The sequence below is a fragment of the Patagioenas fasciata genome, chromosome 3, assembly GCF_037038585.1.
Source record: "Patagioenas fasciata isolate bPatFas1 chromosome 3, bPatFas1.hap1, whole genome shotgun sequence".
Lineage (NCBI taxonomy): Eukaryota > Metazoa > Chordata > Aves > Columbiformes > Columbidae > Patagioenas > Patagioenas fasciata.
Window position 1 is genome coordinate 68,483,861 of NC_092522.1, and position 13,351 is coordinate 68,497,211.

At 38.6% G+C, this 13,351-nt stretch overlaps 1 protein-coding gene across 8 annotated transcripts in view; it reads right to left on the bottom strand.

Annotated features, from left to right (window-relative positions):
• Nucleotides 1-13,351, bottom strand: part of L3MBTL3 (L3MBTL histone methyl-lysine binding protein 3) — a 79,250-nt gene that overhangs the window by 3,049 nt on the left and 62,850 nt on the right. For 7 of the 8 annotated variants that reach the window (XM_065834162.2, XM_065834165.2, XM_065834160.2 and 4 more), the window contains exons 17-21: nucleotides 12,501-12,647; nucleotides 10,972-11,136; nucleotides 7,966-8,057; nucleotides 2,439-2,602; nucleotides 1,340-1,402 (exon numbers count right to left, since the gene is read on the bottom strand). In XM_065834162.2, the coding sequence (XP_065690234.1) occupies nucleotides 1,340-1,402; nucleotides 2,439-2,602; nucleotides 7,966-8,057; nucleotides 10,972-11,136; nucleotides 12,501-12,647 (631 nt within the window). Of the gene's footprint in view, nucleotides 1-1,339; nucleotides 1,403-2,438; nucleotides 2,603-4,240; nucleotides 6,443-7,965; nucleotides 8,058-10,971; nucleotides 11,137-12,500; nucleotides 12,648-13,351 lie in introns of those variants that run through there. The other variant, XM_071806564.1, reaches the window with a different exon arrangement.

A 13,351-nucleotide genomic window follows, 5' to 3' on the forward strand; every position in this document is an offset into this window, starting at 1 on the left:
ACCTACTGATGCCAGCCAGTCCTTGGTGGTTAGCCTCACTGAGAGAGGTTTAATCTACTACTCACAAAGACTGAGAGGCTGAATCCTAAAGAGGTAGGCCAGGGATTTGCAACTTTGAAGACACAATAACTGGTTGAGAAAGAAGCCTCTGCATGTTGGGTTCTTCAACATCTTTAACAGAATTTTCTTACACCTCTGAGAATGAAAGCACTTAGGATTCATCCATTTCCGTGGCACTCTCCATCTGCTGACTTGATGAGCAATATGCCAGCTTTTATTGATGTTAAAACCCATTGGTGAGACACCCTAAGAAGACACAGGGGATGATCTAGGCCTGCATATCTCCTGCAACTGTAAAATGCCTAACATCTAGGCAAGTGAAAAATACCCAGAGATTCAGCCTGTCAGTCCTTTGATATGCAACTATAATAGTCATTACACACAGTCTGAAAACTTTTGTGGTAGGAGATTAGCAGCGCCATCTGTATGCATTTTCCTCAGGAGGTGCCTTCTCAAGTCTAAGTACCACAATTATTCTTTACTTGAAAGGCTGGCTGACCTGGTATATTACAGTATCAGACTCTGCCCATTCAGGTGGTCTGGCTGGGATAAGCACCTGAACTATTCACTCTACCAATCTGCGATCAAACAGCCTTGAAACTAAGCATTAACAGGAGTAACAAACCTCTGAGCCGCAAAGAATAAACCAACCTAGCTCATAAAGGCTTACAGTACCTAAAAGCCCTATCAGTTCCTAATGACAACTTTGGCACAACAATCTTCTCAGATAGCAGAAATGCAAGCCAGAAATGCTCACACAGTGAGTACACACTCCTTCAAACCTCATCAGAAGCCTTCAGATCCTCTCTCTTCCCACTCACTCAAATCACATTCATAAACTGCCTATATCAGGAGGAAGAGCATCAAGAGCCAAGTGTGATCACACAAGATGCAAAGAGTTTTAAGGGGTGGTTATCTTAAACCACTGTTCTGCTTTATTTTACTTATTAACCCTGCAGAACCAAAGTAACATACTTACAGACTTCTCAGACCAGATTGAGAACAGTAGTAAACCACAGAGTTCCTCCTCTTCTGTCACCAGTTCTAAGTAATTGCAGTTACCAAGGCCAGAAAAACATGAGAGATCTGACAGACACTTAGCTACTTTTATCTTCTTTACTTCCATCCCCCTCCATGACCTGCAAACCAATCTAATTTGTGTGTGACTTTAAACATACACTTCATCCCACTACTTTATATGCATTTTTAATGATGACGTAAAATTTATCTTTCCACCAAGCTTTGTGTTCTGTATCTTTTTGAAACAAAATTCACCCACCTCATCTTTAAACACCTTGCCGTGCTCTTCACATCCTGGTAAACTCCGTATAAATTCAGAGACCTGCCACCAAAGTATACAACAAAAGATTTAGTAAGACCAGTGTTTTCTCAAAATAGTCTTAAAGGCTGACAATCATTAAGGCAAAGTTTTTTAGATGTTGTTTGTAAAGCCTTATATTAAGTGTTCCACCTTCTCCTGTAAGTTCATGGCACCCTGCAGCTGGTTGTTTATGGACAGGATTCACAAAATCTGCAAGCTAAAAGAGCATGTGCCACTCTTGTCCACAGGACATCTAAGAGTGGGACATGGCTACTCCCTCAAAATTACTCAGGTTATTCTAGCCATGAAGATTCAGAACCATTAACCTTCTCTCAGTGAACCACTTCTCACAAATCAGAATGGCTGCTGCTTTCCTCTTCTTTATTCTTTATAGCACAGGGATTAGCAAATTCTTTTTCAAGTTTCATGCTTCTTTCTTCTCTGATTAGAGGAGAGCTGACCATCCCAGCTGCAGAAAACTGCCTTACATCATAGGTACCCCTAAAAGTGAAGCAGGGCCTAGACCCTGTCCGTCCAAGCTTTATTACATACTTGAACAGTGACAGGGCTCTAATCTTGAAATCAGGTGTCAGGGCCTGACCATATCCACACAGTTCCTCTCTGTACTATATTCTCATCCTCCAAAACAGTGTGCCACATCCAAACTATGCATCAGGAGTACTTCCTTGGTCCATGCTGACCCCTAAACCATTCCTTCAAATTATTTCTGTGCATGCTAGATGTTATTAGCATAGAGCTTAAGCACCTGATCTGCTGAGCCATACATTTAGCACTTTTCTTTCCCTTTTGAAACCCTGTGGGTATATATGTATAGATATACATTTATCTATTTGTACAGATATGACTTAACACTTACTGCTTCTGGGGCTGGGTGGCAGCTGAGAAGCATTTTGGGGATCTGTAAAATTAGGTCTGGCTGACTCTAATCCTGAGTACTAATGCACAATAGTTAATTAATGAGGTTAATGTAAAGCTCTGAATCAACCAAGACTTCAAGGGCAGAGGCAGTGAGGCAGAAGATACAGGGGAAACCTACCTCATCTGTACTCCACTTGGAAACTTTACTGGCTGGGATCCCAGCTACACTGGGAAGGAGTTTGCTCTGCTGTTCCCAGCGCAGGGGTAGGCCAGGGATTTGCAACTTGGAAGACACAATAACTGGTTGAGAAAGAAGCCTCTGCGTGTTGGGTTCTTCAACATCTTTAACAACAGGAAGCAATAAACAAGCATTAAATTTCTCAGTCAGTGATGAGATCAGCCACAGTAAAAACACGTTCATTTCTGTTGACACATACGGGCCTCCCTCCACAAGCTATAGCTTTGCTTACACCAGAATTAGAGAAGTACCACGACTGGTGTTCCACTAGTATGCCTGTTATTATATTGGTTCTATATAAATATAACTACTCTTACATGGAAATAATCTCTTCCAAGACAACACAATTCTATGCCAACACAACTGCTGGCATACCACACCACAGGGCAAATAATTTTAAATATTTTGATACAATAAATCACATCCACATTTAATAGCTGTATAGTAGCACAAGAACAAACTTAATTGCAGGGTTGAGCTGTTATAACTTCATCAAAAGCAGCACAGCACTGCTTTAAAATTCCAAGTGAATCAGTTGTATGGTTCCAGCCCACACAACATCTATGTCTCATCCACAACAAAATGTTTTTCAGTTCTTCTGAGGAAAAAACACAAATGTCTGCAAATTCCCTCCTCCCACTTCAACCGAATGTTTTATTTGGAAAATAACATTTAACTCCTCCGTGCTGCTATGGGATGTTTCTGCAAGGTCAGTCCTCTTTTTATTTCACTTATACATAATGGAAAGAATAAGCTCCCATCCCACTGGCCTCATAGGTAATGTACCAGTGGGAGGGCAGCTTCAGCCACCTGCTGCTGGGGCTGCTGCTGTCTGGAGAGCAGCAGTAGTTGCAGATGTGTGTAGGAGGAAAGAGGGAAGAGGCATACCTCAAATGATGTCAAACTGCATCAGACATCTACATTCTTTTAGATCCACTGCAAATGCAAAAGCAACATGCCTGCTATGAACTCAGGCCTGAATGCGTCCCAAATACCAAGTAAAATTGTGGAAAACCTCTGGAATTCATTCCTGAACAAAATAGCTAACAAAGAACCTAAGCCTAATATTCCTCACTAACATGGCTTGACGCAATCACTCCCAAATCCCTGGGCTATCTTTGTTTGGAGCATTCACTTCTATTACAGCTCCGTTCTATTTCCATTTTTGGGAAGTTGCTATTATTCACAGTTCTGCCAATCCTTACTGTTCTAGTTTTCCTACATTCCTGCCCAACAACCAGGGCACAAATTCCTATTATAGATTCTTGTCAGCACAGTGGGACTGGTCTGGAATATATAATGTGGCCAATACACGATGTGATTACATTTACTTGTGTTGTTCTGCTCCTCCAGCTTAAACTTTTGCTAACTACAAGACTTATCCTCATTTTATACCAATGTTCATTGTTCAGAAGTTGACTCTTAAGGCATTTAGTCAGTATTGTCAGCTTACTGATTAAATTTTTAAACAGACTCCTTAATTTTTTCCTAACATCATACTCTTGGAAGTGAGTTCCCTAAATGTCTGTTTACATTTCACTGCTGTTCTTCAAATGTTCCTTAGAGCTTCTACTACTAGTAAAAATCTCAGTGAGAATGGAAAGTCTTATAAGGTAGCAAGTATGCTGAATGTAAAGCCTATTTTACCAAATATAGTATCTTTCTCATTGTTCCCTTGAATACCTTCTCCATGCTTACCTCATGATTTCTCTTTCTAAAAAAGGCCTCTTAAGAGTTGAAAATGTAAGTACTTAGCTTTATTTTGTTCTCCATTTGCAAAACATGTAATACATAGATACTGTAACAGAAATGGCAGGCAACAGTAATGTGTGAAGGAAATTCTAAGCAAATTGCACTTTATTTTTGCAAATGCTTAAACATGCTTACGTAAGAGCATACAGGCACACACGCAGTGAGCAGCACAAATGATAGCTAAGGTTACCTATGTATCACACAAGTCTCCATTTTCAACAGTTTACAGCTGTGTCAAATACTAAATTCCAGGTGAAAAAAAAGTGATCTATCCTGGGTATCTGTCCATGCTGTATTTTTTTGGAAAATTTCAAGCAAACACAAGTCAGCTGGTTATGAATGAGGTTAACAGAAAATAAGTTCATTAATGTGACACTGTGTAACACCAAACCTTGTACTCCACCTATTCCCATTGAAGAACTCTAGTTACTGACATGGAAGGGAATTGAGTGCTTAATGCCTCCGAGGATGTGGGCAAAAATGTCCCTGCTTCCCACCTTGTGTTGTATCTGCCTCACAGGTAAGATGAACACCACAAAAGGAGTATGTAAAGTGCCAGTTTACCCAACTAGATGGAGGAAAAGGCAAAAACCAAGTCTCTGATCCTGCAGGCAGGTATAACCACATCCCTGACAAAAGGACGTTTTGGATTAGCGTGGGTAACTTATTGCAAAAGACAGTGCAAAGCACAGTGTTTTGGCTACAATCTATGTCTATAATTCCAGACATATAAAAGTTCTCCCTGTCCTCATGCTTTGGTATTCCTCGCTCTGCAAGCCCTGCTTCCCATGGAGAGGCAATCTGTGTTTGTGGGCGAGAGAAAACATATGATGTACTCCAATTTATGTCTCAGTTTGGACATTTAGGAGAACAGTAACTTGACGTGCAACATGGGTTAGCTACTTTCACCACAGAGCCACAATGAGCTCCTTAAACCACATAAGCGAAGAAAGAAAATCTGCTTGCCAGCTCCACATTAGATAGCAGAGCCAGATGCAGAAAGTTCTCACTTTTAACACTGACCACTGTTCTCTGGTGACATTTTGCTTCAGCATCAGATCACCTGCCCCTGCATTCCTTATCATACTCAATGCCACCTTGTCACCTTTCCCCTGGAACCATATTCTCCTTAATTCACCCCTATCTTCTTAACAAGCTATCTTCCAACAAAATATAACCTAATGTTTTGAAGCAGCTAAATGGTAAGCGCTGTCGTTAACGAGAGACCATTAACACTGTTCATTCCCTCCTGCATATGTTCTAGCTCCTAGCATGTACCAGGTTTTTAAACATACAATGTGTGTCCATAAAGAAAGCCAGTATGAAGTGGCCACGATTTCAGTGGAGTTCTTCAGCTTCAAATAACCCTTCTCCAAAAAAGGAAAGATAGCAATACACATTTTATAAAGTATCAGCGGAGAACTGGCCAAGTGAGTATGGCAAAAGTAGGCTGAATAATAATAATAATACTGATGTGACACGTAGAAGAAAATAGGGCAACAAGCACAAGTACCAGTAGTTGCAGTTCACAAAAGCTTGCACAACTGTAATTATTTCAGCTTGAGTTTTCCATGACTGTGATGGCAAGAACTCTATGATCCATTTTCATCCTAAAGGTTAAGTACTATGGCACATTTAAACAGAAAAGGCACAAAATTATGTCTTAAGACGGAAGGTGAAAAGGACAACTTTCTTTAACAATGCTGTAGGAAAGTGTTCTAGTTTTGTAAATCTAATTACGCAAGACTCTATACAGAAATGTATCCTAGTAAGCAAAGCTTGTTGGTGAGACTTTATCCAAATAGTCAATTCTGCCAAACTCAAAATGCTGCACAAAATCAGGCCAGTTTTCTTAGGGGGGAAAAAAAAAAAAAAAAAAAAAAGATTTGCAGACAATTTTAAATGTTCCAATTATTTGATTTTAATTTTTTTGTATTGTGTTATAAAATGCAAAGTCAACATCAAAACAGTATGTTTCCATTCTGTTGTAACACTTTAAATGACCAAAAATTCTCTTTCATCTGCTTTAGAAAGGTTCTTCTTTTCATGCTTCATTTTTCTCCAGAATTCTGAACTACATCATGTTTCAAAACACTGTAACAACCTGGATTTTGTACTCCTTTTGCACAGCTCTTGTAATAGATGGATTCTTTCATACTTCACACGCTCTTCTGAGTGCCTCTTAGATCTATCTGAAAAGTGCCAGCAGACCAATTATGTTTTAAGATAAAAAAAATGTATCAGATGTTAATAATTAAGAAGAAAACAATAACTTAATTTTACTTTTACGCAATGGTCTACTAGTCTCGAAGAATTTCTGGGGTTTACAAAGATGAGCTCCCTTAAAAGGTAAGCAATGTAGCCCTTGGAGAACCAGAGTTACTCAAGTCTCAAGATTTTTGACAGAAGCCTTACAAATTTTGTATTGCACAACAAATTGCTGAAGAAAAGCCTACAAATGTAAGGATTAAATTACAGAATTAAAACAAGTAGCTTCTCATTGAACGTGCACAAGTTAACAAAACTATTGCAGCAAAAGCTGCACTGAAACAACACACTGACTCAGTCCAGCAACGAAATAGTCTGAAGTTTCACACACCCAAAATAGTAATCAAATGTGAGCCTGTGATGTTCTGGTTTTGTGCTGTATTCTTTCTAAACAAGGAGGATAAAAATGCATCATGAACAGCTACCTCAATCTGTCCAGCTGGATCAGTGAACAGCCCAGAGTTTTGACAGAGCAGTACATGTAACCATACAGAATCACTGAACCAAAGAAATGTCCGTGTTGGTAGGGACCTTTGGAGACTGAATGGTGCAACCTTCTGTTAAGAGCATGGCATTAGACTAGGTCATCCAGGGCTCTGTCAAGCCAAGGTCTCAGTGCCAGCAAGAGAGATTCCACCTCTTCTCTTGGCAGCCTGTTCCAATTGTTCTGATGGTGAACCTTCTCCCTCATGTTCAGACACAATTTCTCCTGAAGCAACCTGTGTCCCTTGCCTCTTGTCCCATCACTGCATATTTTGAAGAAGGTACCTTCAGCTTCTCTGTAACTATCTTTGATTTACTGGAGTACTATGACTAGATTTCTCCAAGCCTCCCTTTTTTAGGCTAAACAAAATTAATTCCTTCAACTCTTCTTCATTTGTCAAGTCCTTAAACGACGCCATCATCTTGGTCGCCCTCTACTAGAGTGTCTTCAGTTTTGCAACAGAGCAAAAACTTTAGCCATCCCTCTGTAACTCGCATGAAAGAGAAAGGGTCCATTCTGTATATGGGCTACTGGAAAGTATCAGACTGTACAACAGACTGAGACTGGGCTGCGTAAGTCACCTTACCTTTGCATTATGCCTGTAATGTGTAAATGCTAAACTCTGCATCTTTAACATTCTTTCAATATGCTTCAGAAGCAGTTAGTGAACATTGTACCTTCAGAACTCAGACTGGCTTAATCACCTATTTTTAAAAGTCAGTGGAAAAACATTCTTGAAATGAAACCTTTTATACCAGTATTCATTTTGCACGCATCTTCCCAACAGTGATAAAGATCTTGGCAAAGCCTTTGATGATTACAAGAAAAAGAACCACAGTGTTAAAAGTGTTACTGCCAAAAAATTTTTGGACATGTGGAAAATAAGTTGCAACGCAGTTTCATGAAGAATATTAAGGAATAGCTGCAGATTTTAATATAAAAAATGAAGTACTGTCAATTTACCTTTAATTTCATTTGAAATGAGCAGCTTATTTTCTGTCTCCTCTTCTTCACACTCTTTGTTCTTTATGGAGTCCTTTGTTTGTAGTACTCCACTGAGGAAAATAAGATGTTCATTTTTTATTAATACATCATAAAAATCACTAAGCATGATGACATCTCTTGCTAACAATGCTATTAACACTCCAGGATTCCCACATAAAGGATGCTGTATCATCATAAAATAAAAAAGGGACGATCAAATTTCTGACTTACACAGATGGCATGACTACTGACATGAATTTTGCAATGAAAGCTCAAGATTAGTGCAAACTAAGATTACGTAAATTGTATCAACACACCTCAGAACTAAAAATGGAAAGTATACAAATGAAGGTAAAGGATGCATTGCAGAATATGGGAGAAGTGAAGAACATATATATAGCTGCATCTCCTACAAAGCCTTACTGGTTATGCAGCACATTTTCAGGAGCTGTCCTAAACAACAGCTGCTCTTTTTCCTCTGCCCAACCTTCCTCTCCACCCCACGCCAAGTCCTGTACTATACTGACATACTGTTGTGCAGCTGTTAATGATTCTACTGAAAATATCTGTATTCTTCCTATTTTTGCATTAATTATCAGCCAGAAGAGCCACTCCTTGCCTGCTGACTGTGTCTGCTCCCACAGCTTTGCCAGCCCAAACATTTGCAAAGAGGGAACACCTCCCCTCTATAGAGAAAAATGGGGCAAGAGAGATGGAAATAAAGAGAACTTCTCAGAGGGGGGTGGTGGGTGTATTTGCATGTTAAACTCAGACCCTGGGAAGTTCCTTTTCAAACTCTGCCTTCAGAAGGTATTTCCAGCCTGGTTTCTTAAAGAAATGAAGCTGCTTATGAACTTGCTGACATTATACATGTATTTATTTCCTTCAGCTTTTAAGAACCTGAGAACACTTTGGCCAGTTCTTATTAAACCACCATAGATGCAGATCTCTCAGAGATACTAAGTACATAATGAACATTTTCTAAGAATAGGAATCAGACAGAATGATCTTAAAGTCAAGACTACAAGAAAATCCACAACATGAACTCACATTTTTCTATCTACCAGACAAGCAGTCAACAAGAATCCCTTTACAAATGTCCCAAACACAGATACAAAGTCATACTAAAGCTAGTACGTTATTATAAAGATTAGCAAACCTGAAAACACAAATCCACAGAAAACCAGACTTGTTTAATTCCATTGTTTACATTTACACTACTAGATACATTTTATATACTAAATACTATTTATACTCTTAGATACAAGTAAGCATTTGGGAACAAATCAGCTAGGAGCGGTAAGTTCACTGACATCAACAGAAATCTATTTAAAACATTATCGATGGTGCAAAATGAACACAAACTGGAAAGTCCAGCCTTTGGTGGGACACAAATAGTAATGGTATGACAAGCAATGCCAGTGGAATGCATACAGCAGGCATGCCTTCTTGTGCTACAAAGGACTTCTCCACAGTATCTTCCTCCGAAACACCACCTGCATTTATTTACTTTAAAATTATTTTCCTGACCTTCACAAACACAGAAAACTTCTAAAGTAAGATTCTGCGAAGTAGTGCAATTAATTCCAAACCCAAAGGAAATGATTACTGTAATTTGACATGAGGAAGAGAGATCACCAAAACGTGTGAGGAAACATGTATATTCCTGTTTTCTTGAGGATGATTTTCACAGCTACATAGATCTAGAAATTCTATCTCACTAGTTAAATACAAGGTTGTATTAGGAATTTAAAGTTTTGGGGAAGGAGTTGGAAGATAAATTCTTTTAAAATGTAGTACCATTTCGATTTCCAACCCTGGGTGTTCAGCTTCCTTAGTTGTAAATACTTCCAGAACTGAATTCCTGTTAGAGTGAACTTCTTTCGCTACTGTGAAGGTAGTGAAATTTCTTTCAAATTAAAATTGAATATGATGTAGGCATGTAATTTTTATCTTTAATTTTAATCTCAGGAACATTCCAGAGGGACAGACTGCAGTTTTTATATAAATATTTTGCAAACCAAAGTTTTCTAGTGTAACTGTTTGTATGCACAGGTACCTCTTACTAGAAGGGAAAAGGGAAAAAGGAGTTAGTAGAACTGGAAATGAGCTGAGTGCCACTTAGATTTAACATAACAAAATAAATGTCATGGTTGGCTTCATATGTGGCGGGCTCCTCAATCAAGGACTTCTATGAAACAAAAGATTACCTGCAGTACGAAGGCACACACAACTGTACTTAAGTCAAACATAATCAAATCCATACTATGAGCTCAGCAGCTAAAGAGCACACAAGTATCTATGTATTCAATTATGCATGTGTACTTTGAATAAACATCTAAAAAGATCCACTGGGTATTGCAATAACCAGATGCTCAATATTTCATAACTCCAGCAGTTCATATATACCTAATGTTGTGAATGCTATTATTCATGCCTTTTTCAAAGAAAGTTTATACAACCAACGAAGTCCTCTCTGACTATGCTGGATACATAAAGACTGTGGAAGGCTGGATGATAAAATGCAGATAGTCATCAGTGTATTCCAACAATTCAAATGCAAACTGCAAAGCCTCTGGGTAGTTCAAAGTTGGCACGAGGCTGTCATTCTCTGAATGAAACGACTGAATACAGTGAACAGATAGCACACATATAAGTTATTTTAGGTCTTCACAAAGATAATATTTGTACATATACAATATCATATTTGTACACAGACATAAGAAAGAAGAATCTCAACCCCCAATAATATATCTGTCTTGTAGTACTTTTCCTCTCCTTTCTGATATGTATTTCTGATTTCTTAAATACACTGTGACACTCCCTTCCCACCTATTTCTAGTATAAAGACAGATGAAGAACTTCCATCTCCTTTCCCATTGCTTCCAGGAGTTCCACAGACACATTGCTGTACTGCATTGCCTGGTAAGCTGCATTTTAAACTGTCTCCAAACGACTCATACTTTGAAAGGAACTGATAGTTACCCAGGTGCCTTCTTTTCTTTCACATCACATAACACGAGCTTCTTGCAAGGAGAGGTACTATCTGGATCCTCTTGCTCAGTTGTTTCTGATACAGTTTTCCCAGACGGTCGATTATGAGCTGAAGATTTCATAGCTACGTGACCAGGGCTGGGGCATTTTCTGTCACTGTTTAAAACAAATTAACACAATGTTTAAAACTGAAAGCAGCTGAGTTGTTGTTCAACTTATTTTTTCTATGGGTAAAGAGTCATTAGTGTAATTGAAGAAATACAAAGGTTTCATTTGTTTGTTTCAAGAAACAGCAGTTTCTTACTTGCCAACAACAAAACTGTGTTTTTAAAAATCACAACACAGAACTCTCTTCTCCATGAAATCAAAGGTAAAACGTTCCAGCAATCTGCCTAGTATTCTTTTTGATAATAAGCTATCCACTTCAAGTACTTGTAACACAAGAAAACTGTGAAGTATCATTTTACTCCTATACCTTCTCTCTCTTCCGTGATACATCGCTATCCAGTCAGGACCCTTGAAAAATGTTATGCAGTGTCTTAATTGGCACAGTGAAAAAAGCAGCAGTTTTCCTGGTAGTTCCTGCCACAGAGACCACCACTTAAACTGTTAGTGGTTTCACTGGGACAATACCTAAGCTACCCGTCAGACAGCAATTAAGTCAGTTCAGATTTGTGCAATTCTACACTTATAAGAACAATCGAACCAAGCAGCGCTCTTTGAGAGGTGAATATTTTGGTTTTCAAAGTATAAATTGAAACTGTCTCTGACAATGTAATTTAAAATACTGTCTATTGAAAATACATGGTCATTACAGTGGGAACTGGCAATCTTCACTATGAACATTCACATTTTCACATTTACATTAATGAAGTCCTTGAAAAGAATGGAAAGTGTCTCTTACTTTCCTTCTTACATTCTCTGTGTATCCCCACAGCCCACAATAAGCACAGGAGTTGGTGACCACAATTTCTACTAGGAAATCATAATCTGAAAATCTTCATCTTGGTATCACATCCCTTTGTTTCTTCCTGGTGCTCCTGCTAGAAGCTTCAGCCACAGATTTCAGCATCATCTTTGCAAAACTCACTCCAGTAGTTTGACTCCCACAAGAGCAACAGAATTTATAGTGGCTATTCTTCAAAGAGCAATATGAATTTACAGTCATGTCAATAAGGCCACCCCAGCAAACAAAAGAAACAGAAATGAATAATTTTCTTAAGTGAAACCAACTGGCAAAATATCCATTTTAAATTCCAATTAACCACTTTACTAAGACAGTTAAACTGAAGATTAAACCGAACTCTTGTTAAATCATACACAGTCAAATCAGTCTTTGACAGCTCAGTGACCTTTTCGATAAGCACTGATGAAACCATTTCTTCACTGTAAATGAAGAATGCAGATAAATAGACAGACCTTTCTGAAACCATTCAGCCATTACACAACTACAAACTATATTGAGGAACACGGAAATCAAGTACTGCTGTTAGTCACAGACATTGCTTCATTGTAATTACTTGATTACAGGAGAGGTGGATCTTTCGCTTGCTTCCATTTTTCTGTTCCTGGGGACAGGACTGGCTGCAGGCATCTCCCCGCTCAGCCGGTCAGGTAAGAGGCTTTCCTTGTTCAAGTTCATCTCCGAATACGGGCAGGTGACTGCACTAGAAGTTGAAGAAGAGAAATGCCTCATTATTGCCAGAAACTTTACTGACATCAGAGACCAGTTTTCTAGGAGCAGATGCAATCACTATTAGTATAAAGAAGAATAGAAAAACATGCAATAAGTGGTCATACTTGAAAATGTCAATAAATCCACTGATTAAAAACCTCAACCTGAATGTTTTTCAGATTACCTTTTGACAGCACTTATGTAACACAAATTGTGTTAATTTATATTACAGCACACAGTCTAGAAAGTTGCTAGATAAATATCTAGCCTGCTCTCTCATACCTCTATATGCTTTTTATTTATAATATACAGAGTGCCTTCACTATATCCACCTTTCTCCAAGCAAAATCATATTTCCATGGTTATTTTTTTCCTGGAAAGGAGGGTATTTCTACTATGTAATGTCCACACAGAAGCTGCATTGCAAGGGCACAGTCTGAGAAATGCTACACATCCTCTCACTGCAGTGAATGCCCTGTCTTTGCAAACACCGTTTTGTGATATTCCATTGAAAGACTAAGATATTTGCAAAGTCTTTCCTATCATACAACACTTGCAATTTCACTACACTCCAATTACAGAAGGAAAGAACTTGACGCTGTGCTTTGGTAATGACTCGTAAATATTACTCTAAGAAATGTGAAAGTCATACCTCCCACAAGAGGTGGGAAAGGGAAGAACAGCAACACAAATCAC